The sequence below is a fragment of the Vigna unguiculata genome, chromosome 4, assembly GCF_004118075.2.
Source record: "Vigna unguiculata cultivar IT97K-499-35 chromosome 4, ASM411807v1, whole genome shotgun sequence".
Taxonomy (NCBI): domain Eukaryota; kingdom Viridiplantae; phylum Streptophyta; class Magnoliopsida; order Fabales; family Fabaceae; genus Vigna; species Vigna unguiculata.
In genome coordinates this window covers 29,052,890-29,068,736 of record NC_040282.1, presented here as the reverse complement: position 1 = coordinate 29,068,736, position 15,847 = coordinate 29,052,890, and the positions used below count along the sequence as shown (strand labels likewise).

The window sequence follows — 15,847 nt, the reverse complement described above, 5'->3', positions numbered from 1 at the left end:
GAGAGTTTTAAAATGACTAAATTTTTTGACACGTATCAATAAAAAAAAATGGGTAATATAATAATTTTGGTGGTATCTTCTTTTCTTAATATGTAATAGATAGATTATACAATAACTAATCATACTTTTATTATATTTCTCATCTTTAAAAATAATACTAAACAAATCTATGTTTGCATTAAAATTACATTTAAAATAAATGTTTAAATGTAGTTATTTTATTAAGAATGTATGGGAAATGATAAATAAATTATCCGATAAACAGTTAATGGTATAAATATATGTTTTATTATCTGTTATATAATTATCTATAACAGTTAGTTAATATTTTAAAGAACTAAAATTTATATTAATATTTAACAGTTAGGACTTTTTTGAAAAAAAAGAAAATAATACATTAACAAACTCAACAAAAGTATGGACTAAATTACTATTTAAGAAAAAAAGGAATAAAGTTAACACAAAAAGTGTAACGTCAAATGTAAATTAATAAACAGCTCAATTTATTCAACTAAAACAATTTTTTTTATATATATATATACAGAACTAGGTATTTATTGTTATTTTTACACATTAAAAAAATGAAACATAATACATATATATATATATATATATATATATATATATATATATATTAAAATATTAATTAGTTTTTATACAGAATTATACAATAACTAATCATACTTTTATTATATTTCTCATCTATAAAAAAAATACTAAACAGATCTATGTTTGCATTAAAATTACATTTAAAATAAATGTTTAAATGTAGTTATTTTATTTAGAATGTATGGCAAATGATAAATAAAGTTATCCGATAAACAGTTAATGGTATAAATATATGTTTTATTATCCGTTATATAATTATCTATAACAGTTAATAAAATAAAGTAAGACTTTTTGTTAAAATAATGCTGTGTGTGAACTGTTCATTTAAGATTTTCATTATGTATTTCTTTATAAAAAATCATTATTAATTATGAAAGAAAGAAATTTTGCTGAAAAGATATTAATGACATTCTCAAAAGGAAGTAATTGCATTTATTACCCATTTAATATAAATAGTCATTTTAAAATAAAGACAAAAACTAGATTAGAATGAAGAGTATGTCATTTTACTTATTCTTGAATCTCTACTCTATATTGCTGTGTATATATAGATAGAATATGAAGTCATTGATATATGATAGAGTTTAGAAAAGAATGATGAATATATTATTCTTTTTTATGTGCTTGTGTTTAGTGATCAGTCATTATGTTCATGGTATTCAAGATACCTTGAAGGAAGATTTGGAGTTTGAGGCAACACCAAACCTCATTAATAAGACTCCAATCAAATCTATTTATGTAGTTCATAATCTTCTTACATTTCTTAGTATCTTTTTCTCTAAATTTATATCACATTATATGTATTATTAATTTTATTCTTTTTTGTTTTGAATTTTATAGACAGACTTTGAAGAAATTATTGATTGCATTGACATTTACAAACAACCAGCCTTCAACCACCCTTTACTAAAAAATCATAAATTGCAGGTAAATAATAAAAACCTTTTTGTTATATAGAAAAAGTTGAACTTTAAAATCTTTAATGTTTTAGTTCTAACTTTCAATCTTGTTTTGATTATATTTTTTTTCTAAACTTTAATTCTTGTTCCTTTATTTCCAGATAAAACCCAACTTTAAAAATTTAATTGAAAAAACATTTGTGAATAATTCACAAATTGGATCCACGTTTGGGTTTGATAAGGAAGAATGTCCACGAGGAACAATTCCTATACAAAGAGCGAAATATAATCTCTCTGAAGAAAAAATATTAAATGATATATTGGTTAAAGACATTCCAGGTGTTCATGTAAGATATCTTATACAATCCTGATTGTTTATTCCTATAAAGTATATATTTCGTTGATTAGTTATTTGAATATATTCAATTTTTGCAGGTCGCAGAAATATCTATGCTACAGAGGTATGCTCCTTTTTATAAAGTTAGTGGAATAAGTAGCATTTATAATCCAAAAGTTGAGAAAGGTCAAATCTCTATGAGTCATATATGGGTTGAGAATGGACCTGTTGAATCTTCCAACAGAATAACTGTGGGGTGGCATGTGAGTTACCATGATTGTATTTATGATTTTTTTTTTGGCAAATTTAGGTCATTTATTTGTCTCTTAAATGACAATAAAAAATTAGGTATTTTTAACTATTTTATATTAAATATTATTATTTGATAAAGTATTTAAAATGTTTTTCATTTTTTCTTAACATATATCTTATTTGAAATAAAAATTTTATTTTTATTAAATTTATGATTTAAGATGTAAATAAAAATAAATAAAATATAATAATTTTATTATTGTGAATAAAAAATATCTTAGTTATTGGTTTTTATGAAAATAATTTTAAAAAACAAATAAAGTAACGTAACAAAATTTCTAATTGATTTTATACTTTGATACCAGGTACTTCCAAAAATATATGGTGATTCAAGAACCCACTTTTATATATCATGGACGGTAAGAAGACATATCATTGTATTTTATTTAAATCTAATTTAATTTGTAGAACTAAAACATGGAAGAGAATAATAAATCTTAGGTATGGGTGTTGCTTATTCTCTTTTCACTTTTTTCTCTGAGACAAATGGATATTTGTGACTTTGCATATAATAAACACTTGAGAAGATTATAATTAAGCTTTCTAAATAAAAATTAATTTTATTTATTATAGTCAGATAATTTCAAGAAGACTGGATGCTACAATACTGCATGTCGAGGTTTTGTTCAAGTTGACACTAAGAATTTTCCAGGTGGATATTTTCCTCAAACATCTATCTATGGTGGACCAACTTATGAGGTTTACTTGGCTATTACTCAGGTAAATAATTATACACTTAAATTTTCACTTTTAATTAAAACTGAATGACTCTTAACTGTATTATTAATATCTATTTTACTTTTTTAAATACATTTTTAAGTAAGTATAATTAAAGAGTTGAAATATTTTATGATATGTTATTAACAAAAGTTAAGGTGTGTTTTCAGGATCCAAAGACAAAAAATTGGTGGATAAGTGCAGGAAATGTAAGCATTGGATATTATCCAGCAAGACTATTCTCGAACTTAGGGTCGGCATCCATTGTAGGATGGGGTGGGAGAACGAAAGCTAATGTTGGTGGTCTTAGTCCTCCAATGGGATCTGGGCACATTCCTGATGGGAACAAGGACCATGCATCTTATTTTAGATCTCCCAGGATTCAACTTGCATCAAGACATGATTATACACCTGAGTATATTATGACCAAAGGCTTCTCTGACAACACTAAATGTTATGGTGTTTCTAAAGATTATGAGGTTGAATATGAAGGTGTTCTCGAGTTTGGAGGACCTGGAGGCAAATGTGGAATTTAATTTTTTTTGTATGGGGTTTTTGAATTTAATATTAATAATCTTTTTTTAGTATAATTTATTTTTCTATCATTTTCTCCATTGTCTTGAAAATTTTGAGAATGCTATCTATTTTCCAAATAAAGTTAGATGGCTTTTTTTTCATTAAATATGCATCATAATATGAATTATTCAATAGAATAAGGTAGTTTATATATTAAGAAGTATACAAATGAATTATAACTTAAACCTACCTAAGGAAAAAAATTAAGAAGTATAGAAATGACATTTTATTTGAAAACTTAATTCTATAGGATAAGGTAGTTCATTTATCTATTATATAAAACCCGATCATTGAATTAAATTGATGTGAACTGCTCATGTGATTTTTTTAAATTGTAGATTTATTTAAATTAATTATTTCATAAATTTATGAAATATGAAATAATTATTATTTGAGTGATTTAAGTTATTGTTGTTTTTTTTAATTAACTGAGTGATCTAAGTTGCTGTTTATTTAATAAATTAATTATGGTTTGTGGAATATGAGTGATTTTATATCTATTGTGCGCCTAATATCATGAGATAGTTTGTGGAATAGTGGTGGGATTCATGTGAAATGTGTGTAGCAGTAGGGTTTGAATTTGGTTGGCTAATTATTTGTTGTTTTGTAACCTTTTTTTTCTCCTTAAAGTTGTGGGTCCACGAAACTCTTCCAATTAATTTTCTCTCTCCTCATCCACGATGGTGCAAAGATTGTTCGGAATGGAATTTTAAGTCACTTCATCATATTTTTAGTTGCATTTGTTATAGCTTTTGGTTCATTAGATTTTCGTTGCCACTGCCACATATTTTTGGTGATATAAAAACGGAACTCTCGTGCCACACTAAAAATAGAAACGACCAATATTTATTTTAAGTTATAGATTTGTTAGTTAATATTTGGAATCACGAAAATGAAAAGAGGTAATGTTAGGGTTTTGGATAAAAGGGAGGGTGTGGGCTAAGGAGGGGAAACCTATAGGTTATTTCGTTTTCGAAAGAGTTTAAAAAAAATAAAATGAGAGAAAGAGAAAGACAAGAGAGGAACTAAAGAGTTTAAAAAAAATAAAATGAGAGAAAGAGAAAGACAAGAGAGGAACTGTGGAAGAGACTACGAGAGAAAGAGAACGTAGGTTGGAGGTTTTTTTTACCTTCTAGGCAAATGAGTTTGGGTTATTACGGAAGTAGGCAGATTTTAAAAGAATTTCAGAACTAGGCAAAACGTTTTGGGGGTGCACGTTTTCGTTATGAAGAAATCGTGTAGCCCCCATACGTTGTTAGGTCAGAGTTTGTCAACAAGTGAAATCGTGTGGGGGTTGGACGATCTTCAAAGAAAATTGTGTGGGGGGTGAACGACATTCGAAGGAAATCGTTGGGGAGGTGCACGTTTTTAGATGAAATCGTGGGGGGGGGGGAATACGTTTTTCATTCAGTAATTGATTACCGTAGGCTGTAATCGGTTACTGCATGTGTTGCTGTTTTCTGGGTGTAATGTAATCGATTACAGACGAAGTGTAATCGATTACATGGTTAATGCATTTTGTTCGAGTGAATTGTAATCGATTACAATACCATTGTAATCGATTACAGTACAAATTTTAAAAAACAAAGTGATTAAATTTGAATTGGATACAGAGGCGAGCATAATAATTTGTTCTGATTTTATAAAGTTTTTTGGTCCATAAAAGAATAAAGTATTTGAACTTGTAGTTGATGAAGGCATAAGAAATATTAATGTTCATAGAAAATTGTCTTAGTTTTGACATTGTAGAAAGAAGAAAAAAACATTGAAAATTAAATTAATTGAAATAAAAAATGTACAAATTATTGGCGAAATGGACATTGTCCCCTATGATGACCCTCAGTGCGACAATAAAAGCATTTTTTTTGGCTTATCCGTAACGGGTTGATCCATTTCGTTATGGATCCTAGTCGTTGTAGGTCGTCCCGAAGCCTTACGCCTAGTTTGGGGGTCTGGAGTGAAATTAGGACCTGTATATGTTGACCAGTAGTCCTCATTTCGCAGGGGGTGGAATTGGACTTGATAAGCCTTATTTATGTTATCAAGGGTGTAAACTGGATCGATAAAATTTGAAAGTGGCATATGACCAAAAGAACAAACAGTTATGATGTGATGATAGGGTAATCGACTAGCTTGGAAGTGACCACAATCACACCACCAATCGTTTAATCTGACAGTGAATGAGATTGGTTTTGGCCGATAGTGATGGGGGCTCGATATCTCTTGCACCTCGAATTCTGAATTATCTCGATCGTAGCGTTGAACATGACAATATGCAGATTTCTGTTGATTTTATTGGAGCAAGGTTGTGACATCTTCTGGATATTGATGGCCAGCTCTTAACATAGAGTCTGCCTTTAAGCCGCGTTCAACAAACCAAGCATTTATGTTTTGAAATGTAATTTTCAATAATGCACAGATAGGTAATGAGCGAGCCCCCTTAAGCACAGAGTTCATGCACTCCGCCAAGTTTGTTGTCATGTGTGTGTACCTGCGCCCCCATCATAAGCCTGAGACCACTTATGTAAGGGGATTTTATCAATCCAAGCTACTGCTTGTGGGAATTGGGACCTCATAGCTGAAAGTTTTGCTTGCACGGTAGGTTGTTTGACTTCATAAGCTGTGAAAAGGAAATATAAAATGAAATGAAAAAGTATTATGTATAGGAAATATTTTGTGCATCTGAAATTTAAAGTTAGGAAAACGTCGTACCCAAGTTAATGAATTGTTTCTTGAGATCGACATTTTTAAAGCGGTTGTTGAAGTTGGAACCTAGATGACGTATGCAGTAGACAGAGTGAAGATTGTCTGATTCCCAGTCAACTTCTTCCAATCGTAGGGTTGACAAAATTCCCTTGCCTCTATCAGTAATTAGGCAGAGATTTGGCTGAGGAGTTACATGCTCTCGTAGTAGTTGAAAAAATCAAATCAATGCCTCCTTTGTCTCACCTTCTACTATTGCAAATGCCAAAGGAAATATGTTTCTATTTCCATCCTGAGCAATTGCAGTTAGCAAGGTGGCATGATATCTGCCTGTTAAAAAGGTTCCATCCACTTGAAAAACAGGTTTACAATACTTAAAACCTTTAATGCAAGGTCCAAATGCTCAGAAGCAACGTTCCATAATGTATGTGGAACTTCCATCCTCAGCATCAATATTAACTAGAGGACCGAAAAGTTGAAAAATTGTCCCAGGATTGGTTTGTTGGGCAGTTAATAACCATCTGGAAACTTCATTATAAGATTGGTCCCAATCACCATACTCCATTGTTATTGCTTTCTCCTTCGCAATCCATGCTCTTCTATATGTGACTGTGTATCCGTAACGACTTTTGATGTCAGCGACCAAGCTTTTGATGCGAATGCTTGGATTTGTGCGGACCAAATGAAAAAAAATGGAAGCAATTTGGGTCGAATCTAGATTGTAGTGATCTTGTGACATTAATGTAGAGAAACGCGTATTTGTACCATCAATGACTTGATTTCCCAATGATGTCGGATTTTACTATAACTAGCCCTCAGACGCCATTGACATCCATTGTTGTAATGGATGCATCGTGCAACATAAAGATGCGGTTTTGATTCTACCACATTGAAGTTGTATCCATTAGTGATGTGATAATGTTTGATGGCAGACACCATTGCCTCTTTGGAATCGAATTGCATGCGTTCTTGTAGTTCGACTTCCCCATAGGGATTGTAATCCATAGGAGGAATCGGGACAATTTCTTGATCATCTGCATTGTCTTCATAAAAATCATCGGAAGTAAACTCTTCGACAATGTCTGGAATGATAGGTTCGTCATCGATTGGATTAGACGAAGAAGATCCTCCATAATTCCACGAACTCATTATGAATAGGTTGGTATGGAAGTGTAGACCCGAATTTTTCAGATCAAAAAATAGATCAGAAAATTTCAGATGTCAAGCTTGGTATGCAGAGAAGTTTTGATAGGAGAAACAATGGTAGTGTGGTAGAATATATAAGCGTTTTAGTCACTACAATGAAATGGAGTGGGTTGGTGTGCAAAAGGAGTGGGTAGAGGGTGCGAAAAGAAATTTTTTTTTTAGAAAACGTGCACACCCCACACGTTTTCTATTAGAAAACGTGCCCCCACACATTTTCTAGTTTGAAAACGTGCCCTCCCACACGTTTTCTAGTTTGAAAACGTGCCCCCATACGTTTTTCTGTTCAGAAAACGTCCCCCCCATCACGTTTTCTTCTTACACTTTTTTGATTCTCCGATTCGGCGTGATTCCTGGACTACTGCACCTGTCATGATACTATTACAAGTTCACGCTTCTGCACTCACAATAAATCACGCTTCTGCACATTACTATTGAAAATAATGCATCCTTTTTTGTTGTGCATGAAACTATTCACAATAATGCTTTGATTGGAAATGTTTCTGCCACCTGTAAATGTGAGAAATAGTATGAGATTCTCTGAAAAAGTGATTACTATTGAAGAGAAGGTTTGAGTGGTGAATAGAAGGAGCCATGTGGTGGTGTGCATGGAGGTGTAGGAAAATAGGGTCCTATTTTTTAGACAGGTGCTTTGCTACGTGAGAGAGAGAAAAATGAAAAGTAAGGCATGTGAGTGAATAGTGTGGTGAGGTAGTTTAAGTATCCATATCATGTGCAACATTCACATCACTGAATACTTCATTGCCTTCCCATAGTAGTTGGATTTCTAGCGTATAAAAATTTATTTGTCCTCCGTCAATCTAACAGGTTCGGTAAATTTTATGATAATTTGTTTTTTGTTTGTTTTGTTAGTGATTAACTTGAAATGATATTCTGTTAATATTTTCATATACTTTTACGTAGTTTATTATGGCTCAGAACAACAACCTGCCAGCAAACTTGTCCGTTTGCGTCATCAAGACGATCACATCACCAATCACATTTGGGAAGGAAACGAGAGGGTCCTTCGACCACGACGCCATTCTATCTGGATACTAAAACATACAGATCTTATTGACCCTAGGGTCAGAATGGTAATTGATGCAGCTGGTTTTGGTCACGTTCTTAAAGTGAGTAATATGAAGATTAACCACCTAATGGTAACAACATTATGTGAAAGGTGAAGGACTGAAACTCACACCTTCCACATGCCACTCGGAGCAACAACTGTTACCCTGGAAGATGTTTCACTGCAACTGGGGATGCCAATTGATGGTGAACCCGTCGCCGGTGGAAGTTCTGGAAACCTGCTACAATTGTGTCAAGATTTATTAGGGGATATTCCTCCCGAAAATATGTTTATAGGGAACCGAATAAAGCTATCATGGCTAAATAGCAGATTCCGAGAATTACCGGATGACGCAACACTGGCTACCGTTGGACAGGATGCACGAGCACACATCCTCATTTTAATTGGCAGCATGTTGATGCCAGATACATCAACCAGTCTCGTGCATTTTATGTTCTTGCCATTGTTAACAGATTTGGATCATATTTCAAATTTTAGTTGGGGTTCCGCAGTATTGGCATGCCTCTATCGTGCACTGGATCACAACACAAAATTCCATCAAGACAACATTGGTGGATGCATGTTATTGCTCCAGTGTTGGGCGTGGGAGAGATTCACATGCATCTCTCCAGAAATACAACCAGTCACGGAGGACGAGATTGTGGCTGGGCTTGCGTTCCCCTTAAGTGTGAGGTGGTGTCGACAAACACGTTCTGTGTTCCATGACCAAACAACTATGGTGGGCTTCCGGAAAAAATTTGATCAAATTCAACCAAGGCAGGTTTATTATCAATCCATGCTCTACTATTTTGTTCCTTGAAATTCCCTTCGTTTTTTCTTTTCAAATTATTAACACTAATTTTTCCAGTTTTTATGGACACCATATCGACAACCATATGTTAGTCGCATGATAATAATAAATGTTTCTCCAATTAGTCGGGCATTGGTTCCTCTTATATATTTTGCGACGGTTGAATTTCACCAAGTTGACCGGGTAGTCAAACAGTTTGGTTGGCGACAAAACATCCCATCTGACCTGATGAACCTGGATGAGGTTCGCCGAATTGATCTCCGAGGAAGGGGGGAAATTAATTGGAGGCAATATCACCATCGCTTTATCATGCTATGGAATAATCGCCATAATTCCATTGTTCAGGGCGAACCTTTCACCAAAAGTGGCCATCTGCGTGATAACTCGCCCTACATGCAATGGTACATAAATCATACCATCCGGTATATCACGGCTAATGCGCAATCATCCGATGATGAAGTAAGAATCATTTTTTCATTCCCTGCATGTTAATTAAATTTTCGATTATAATTGATTTTAAATAATAAAATTTAATTTTTTATTTTGTTTTAGTATGACATGCCGGAGCAATATCAGAATCCGCCTTCACGTCAGCAGTTTCATCCATATACACCCTTTTCCGGCCTCCTTCAATCATAAAATGTATCTGCTGGTTTTGGGAATTGGGATTACAGAATGCATCCTCCATCGTCATCTCAACAGGTTCCCACTTCATATGGTTTTTTTCCAGCACCTTCAAACTTTGGATCAGGTCCAGCGCAATATTATGGTTGTTCATTTGGCCCACATATTTCCAGCTATGGGGGTGTTCCATCACAAATGTTTGGGACATCAGCACTAACTCCACCATCTGCATACCGAGGCGCCTCATCTTCACAACCATACTACACACCTGAAATTCCATTTAATGTTTCAGAAGGAGGTTCTGAATCTGTGGAAGTGGAAGATACTGATGACGAAAGTGAGTCACCCCCTCCTCCCCCACAACTTGAGAGACGACCTCGACGACCGACACGAAGGCCACCATGCGGCATAGGCAGCCACCGTTGAATAATGTTGTTGTGAAATAAAGTTATCACATTATGGGAGAATATTGTACTTTGTATGTGTATTATTTCAATATGACAATTGCATATGTACGTAATGAATTCAACCTTTATCATTTTGTCTTTCTTGATTCACTCAATAATTGTGCAACTACTATGCTTATAAAAACCACATCCCCACACTACATCAAATGCAAACTTCCAGCTTTTCAACACATCAATTGCTTGACATCTCCTTCCTCTTTTTCTTTCTTAATTGAAAACCCAAAGATGGAACAATTTTCCCCTGAAATGTTTGGCATAACAGAGTCGCAGGATTTCACCAATTCTTACATAGCTGCCTTATACACAAACGGTGAAATCAAACTCTGTGAGGATGGGGTGAAGTTCATATGTCAGACTCCGGAGATTGTTCGCATTCCATACAACTGCACATACAACATGCTGAAGCAAAGAGTTTGTGCAGCCATTCCAAGCCAGTCACACACAACCATTAACAACCTATACTTCAGACGACCCACAATGACTTCTGAAGGAAATATTGTCTATGACGCATTTGAAATAAAGACAGATGAACATGTTTTTCAAATGTTGGAATGTAAGTCTTCTTTCCCTTTGAACACCATGATTGAATTGTACGTGACCTTCACAAGATCACCTGAAGAAATACTTTCTCTTTTAACTACAAACACCCTATCATCATCATCCTCAAACTCTCTCCCAACTTCACCAACTATTATTTATTTTGGTGGACCTTTAAGGGGTGTTGGTATCATAGAGAGTCGATTAGGTTTTGGTCTTGAGTTTCGTTCCGATTCCACGAAAACCTTCTCCATCAGACATGATTGCACCTACAATGAATTATTACAAACCATAACTCAATTAGTCGAGTGTGGTGACCGTAGAGTTGTCAAACAAAGTGACTATCGTCGCCCTTCAACAATACGCAACAGGCGACTATATCATGACACCGCGAAAATCAAATGTGACTTTGATGTTTCACAAATGATCAGTCGTTGGAAACACGTACAAAGTCTAGACCAATCTGTCAAAAAACCGTGCATCTCTTCCTATATCGAGCTTTTCATCCAAACTAGAGACATCAGACCACCAACACCTTCCGAAGAATACCAAAATATCAATTCTGGATGGTTTGTGGATCACCGGGGAAGAAAAAGATACAGATGGTTGCCGTAAATCATTTTTTTATTTTTATTTTTGCTTTCCATTTCAATTTATGTGCAACTTATTTATCATTTTATTTTTCTTTAATTAATGGAATATGTTAAACTTTCTTATCAATGGAGTACAAATGCTAAAAAAAATTGTTATGTTGTAATCCATCACCACAATTAATTTTTACCAACAATGCGTGTGGTAATCGATTACCATGAAAGTGTAATCGATTACCATTACTAAAATTTGGACATGTGATACGAGCGTATTCGATTACACAACCCCAAATTTGTACAATGTAATCGATTACCAAAGCCTGTAATCGATTACTCAAGTAACACGACAACCTAGAACACAAATAATACCTTCGTAATCGATTACGACACACCTTTAATCAATTAACAGGAGAATATGCCAAAATTATCTCTAGATTGGTAATCGATTACATAAACTCTGTAATCGATTACAACTCTAGCACGACCCACTGGAACTTATTTTTTTCCTTCGTAATCGATTACCGAAACCCTGTAATCGATTACATAACTATCAGGAGCCCCTAGAATGTTATTTTTAACGTCGTAATCGATTACACAAACCCTGTAATCGATTACGACTCGTCTTCCACTATAAAAATAACATTTTCTCTCTCTGTCGCTGCATCCCAAAAACCCCACCCGTGCCTCCTTTCTCTCCTCTGTGATTTCATCATTTTGCCTTCATTTCTTCACCAAATCACCTCTTGTTTGTTGCAATATTTCTCATTTTCAATTCTCTATAAAATCCACCGATTCAAATCTTCAGAAACACCCTAAAATGGCAGAATCGTCAAGGAAACGCAAGACTCAAGTTGGTGCTCGCCGCCGCCGTGGTCCCGCCGTCAACTAACCTGAAGAAATAATCGCACCTTCACAACCACAGAGACTGTTCTCTTCCGTAGTACAATATGAGAGGTATACTTCAAAATTTTCTGCCAGAGATATTCTTGAACCCAGATATCCTAATGATTTTATTGCTGAGCAAAACTTTGAGTGCTATGATATACTTCACAACTTGGGATTATTACCTTTTTTGACTAATCGTCAACGTTATTATCCGGAATTAGTTAGAGTATTTTATTCCAACTTACAAATTACTGAGGAAGGGGTTATTCTTTGTGAAGTTAAGCATGTGAAAATTAGGATGGATATAGATATGTTTTATCGTATAACTCAATTGGGCACTCAAGGGGTCTGTTTTGAGGGAAACATGGTTGAGGAATGGAGAGATGATTATTCAAGTCACAATGCAAAAATGACGATTTGTCGTGACAATGTAAATATTGGAGGAAGAATAGTGGTAGGGAAAATGAAAGTGGAAACACGTATCCTGCACTACATCTTATGTCGATGCCTGGTGCCCCGATCAACTAACCTTGCCCAAGCTATTGAAGAAGACATTATCTTAATGTGGTCAATGCTGACCGGATGGCAGCTTAACTGGGGTCATCTGATTAGATATCGGATGAAAAAGGCATTAAGAGACCATGCCCCTTTACCATATGCTAATCATATTACTGACATTTTTATTAAGTTTAATGTTCCTCTAGATGATGAACCATTTGAGGAGATTAATTGGAGAACAGGTCCAATTGGTGCTAAAGTGATTCATTCCTTTGGTTTTGTAAAAAACCAAAATGGTGAATGGATTCATAAATGTGATATGCAGGATGCACCTATTCATGATGACCGCACACCATCTCCACCGCCTCAGCCTACCTAGGATGCATCTGCTACTATGCTTAATGATATTATCCACGAAATTCGCGATCTCCGGGCTTTTGTTGGTTCAAGATTTGACAGTATAGATGCTCGGGTTGGATAACTTGAGGAAGACATGGCTTATGTGCGGCGCCAATTTCCTCCATCTTAGATGCATTTTCATGTTTATTTTCATTCAAAAACTTTGTATTTCTTTAATGCACTTTGACATTGATATTATTATCTTAGTACTTTAATTGATTGTAATCTTTTTTTTTCACTAATATCACTGTTTTTTAGTTTCATATTCAACTATATTATACATCATTGTTTTCCTATCTAGTGAAATGTTTGTTAACGTTTTTTTTCAAAAAATTACGCATGTAATCGATTACACTTCGTGCGTAATCGATTACACAATACCCAGAAAACTGCAACACATTCAGTAATCGATTACACACTACGGTAATCGATTACGGCTTAAAAAATGTTAAACCCCTACACGATTACAGCATGTAGTAATTGATTACAACATACGGTAATCGATTACGGCACCAAAAATGTTCACCTCCCACACGATTTCGCCCTCTGACCCAGTTGACCACAAAAACGTATGTGGGCTACACGATTTCTTCATACGAAAACATGCACCCCCAGCACGTTTTGCCTACTTTTGTAATTTTTTAAAAAGCTACCTATATCCTTAATAAACCAAAGTCATTTGCCTATAATGGAAAAAAAACCTAGGTTGGAGGTTGTTAACAAGGTAGGGGAAGCTTGGTTTGTTTGTTCCTTTTCTTTCTTCTTTCTTTATACTTTGATTGCTTGATGAATGAATCCTTGGAGTGGTTCGCTGTTACTGTCAAATTTGTATGGTGAATGTGTTTGGGTTCTTGATCGTATTTGGTGCAGTGTTAATACTTGGTGCAATTATTTTCACGCATAGGGTTCATGCCACGACTTGCATAATTTTTGTGCTATCCTTTTTCGTTACGGTGTAACCAAAAATCATAGTCTGCATACATTCTGATGAAGGATTGACCCCAACCAAGGATGAAGGCACATGCTTAAGAAGACTAAGCATGTTTAGAAAGGAAGTTCACTAATCCTTCATCCCTTTCATTTATGTTTGTTATTTTTTATTCCCTAAGTTGACTTAGTTGAATCAACTTCAGTTGACTTTTTGACCTTTGACTAGGTTTGACTTGTTGACTATAGTTGACTTGACTTAAGCCAACATGCTAATCTATGTTTATTTGCTTTGTAGGTTAATTAAGAGTAAGAAAGCAATGCTAGGTGGCGCATGGTGATTGGGGAGCATAAATGATGTGGAGGAGAGAGTAAAGCAAAGGCATAAAGTATAAAGTAAAAGGCATGAAGTAAGTGTACCTATGTACCTTTGGTCTCCTTTGTTTTTAGCACACTTTGACCACTTTTTGGAGACATATGAGACACATTCTTTGTCTCCTTTTGTGCTAGAACGAAATTAGCCTTGCACACACCATAGTTAGCTCTTTTGTCTCTCATTTTTGTAACCTTATTTGACCTAGTTTCTAGAAGCTAGGGTTAGGTTTTTGTAGAGACATCCTTAGGTATCTTTTATTTGCTTAGAGACCCCTAAACTCTTCTATATATGGGGTGCTCCTAGACATGTAAAAGGGTTGAACATTTTGAAGTTAAAACACTCTTGTGTCTCAAACATTTGTGAGAGTTTCCTCCCTTGGGAGTGAATACTTTTAAGCCTTATCTTGCATAGCAAGTGACGACACACATCCACTCATCTTCAAGGATGCCATGGCTTCTAGCCTAGCCTTGTAGTGGCGTGCTTCTCACATTTTTACCATTTCTTTCCTTTTCATTTTATGTTTTCTTCTTCTTTTAATTGTTCTTGGTTTTCTATGGTTTATGTGCTTTCCATTTCCTTTTTGTTTTGAATCAACCCATCATCTTCTTCTATTGAGCTCTGTGAAAGGAACCTTCACATCTAGATAGCTTGCTATCTTAATGTCCAGTGGGAATTTCACTTAGCTTTCTTAATCAACTCACACCATATTCAATAATCTTAAAAAGGAACAAGATAATCCTTCATCATTTGGTATCAAGAGCTTTGGTTGTCCTTGAATATGGTGTTTTCATGTTCTAACCTTGTCTTGTGTAGCTATCTTTGAATGGTCCACATAAAAACAGTGGTGGCAGCAACGTGTGCGTTTTTGAAAAAAATACTGCAGCTAGCTCAGTGATCAAAAAGTAACTTTCTTTATATCAAAAGAAAGCTCTATGAGTCTAGTTTCCAACAAAAAAGGAATTAGCACATTTGGAGTTCTGTGGAGAGAGTTATGATCAAATGAGTGAGCAAAGGTCAGAGCTGCCGAGAATACGAAAAACAACGTTTTCAGGTTATGTTGTGGCAATTTTGGCTCCGGTTTTGTGACTCTTTTGCTCCTAAATGTGGTTGGATAACATGTCTTTTGATGCTTAGTCTTTGAGCCTCAAATCCATGAGTTTAAATGCATGATAGCTACATGTTTGTGTCTTTGTGTATGACATGTTTGAGTCTTTAAATGTGCCTAACTTTTGCTTGAGTCATATGTCATATGTTAGCTTGAAGTTTTCTTATTCTTGTTTTTCCAAGTATTTGAATCTTGCTTTCACT

The 15,847-nt window shown here is 34.6% G+C and overlaps 2 protein-coding genes across 2 annotated transcripts; both read left to right on the top strand.

Moving 5' to 3' along the window:
• The first annotated feature begins 1,194 nt into the window (after positions 1–1,194).
• Positions 1,195–3,479, top strand: LOC114182589. The gene is made up of 7 exons (XM_028069485.1): positions 1,195–1,347; positions 1,450–1,536; positions 1,670–1,855; positions 1,944–2,108; positions 2,463–2,516; positions 2,731–2,877; positions 3,045–3,479. Exons 1-7 carry the CDS (start codon positions 1,204–1,206, stop codon positions 3,408–3,410), a joined length of 1,149 nt encoding a protein of 382 aa, XP_027925286.1. The 5' UTR covers positions 1,195–1,203; the 3' UTR covers positions 3,411–3,479.
• A 5,085-nt stretch (positions 3,480–8,564) lies between these two features.
• Positions 8,565–10,286, top strand: LOC114180688 (protein MAIN-LIKE 1-like). Its single transcript, XM_028066991.1, has 3 exons — positions 8,565–9,206; positions 9,582–9,658; positions 9,911–10,286. The coding sequence occupies exons 1-3, from the start codon at positions 8,565–8,567 to the stop codon at positions 10,284–10,286; spliced, it is 1,095 nt and encodes a 364-aa protein (XP_027922792.1).
• Positions 10,287–15,847: the final 5,561 nt, after the last annotated feature.

Coding starts and splice junctions, on each gene's coding strand:
- LOC114180688 (XM_028066991.1), top strand. CDS start 8,565: ATGCCACTCGGAGCAACAACTGTTACCCTGGAAGATGTTTCACTGCAA. Junction 9,207..9,581: donor ATCAAATTCAACCAAGGCAG/GTTTATTATCAA, acceptor TCCATTGTTCAG/GGCGAACCTTTCACCAAAAG. Junction 9,659..9,910: donor TACATAAATCATACCATCCG/GTATATCACGGC, acceptor TTGGGATTACAG/AATGCATCCTCCATCGTCAT.
- LOC114182589 (XM_028069485.1), top strand. CDS start 1,204: ATGATGAATATATTATTCTTTTTTATGTGCTTGTGTTTAGTGATCAGT. Junction 1,856..1,943: donor AAGACATTCCAGGTGTTCAT/GTAAGATATCTT, acceptor CAATTTTTGCAG/GTCGCAGAAATATCTATGCT. Junction 2,878..3,044: donor TTTACTTGGCTATTACTCAG/GTAAATAATTAT, acceptor GTGTGTTTTCAG/GATCCAAAGACAAAAAATTG.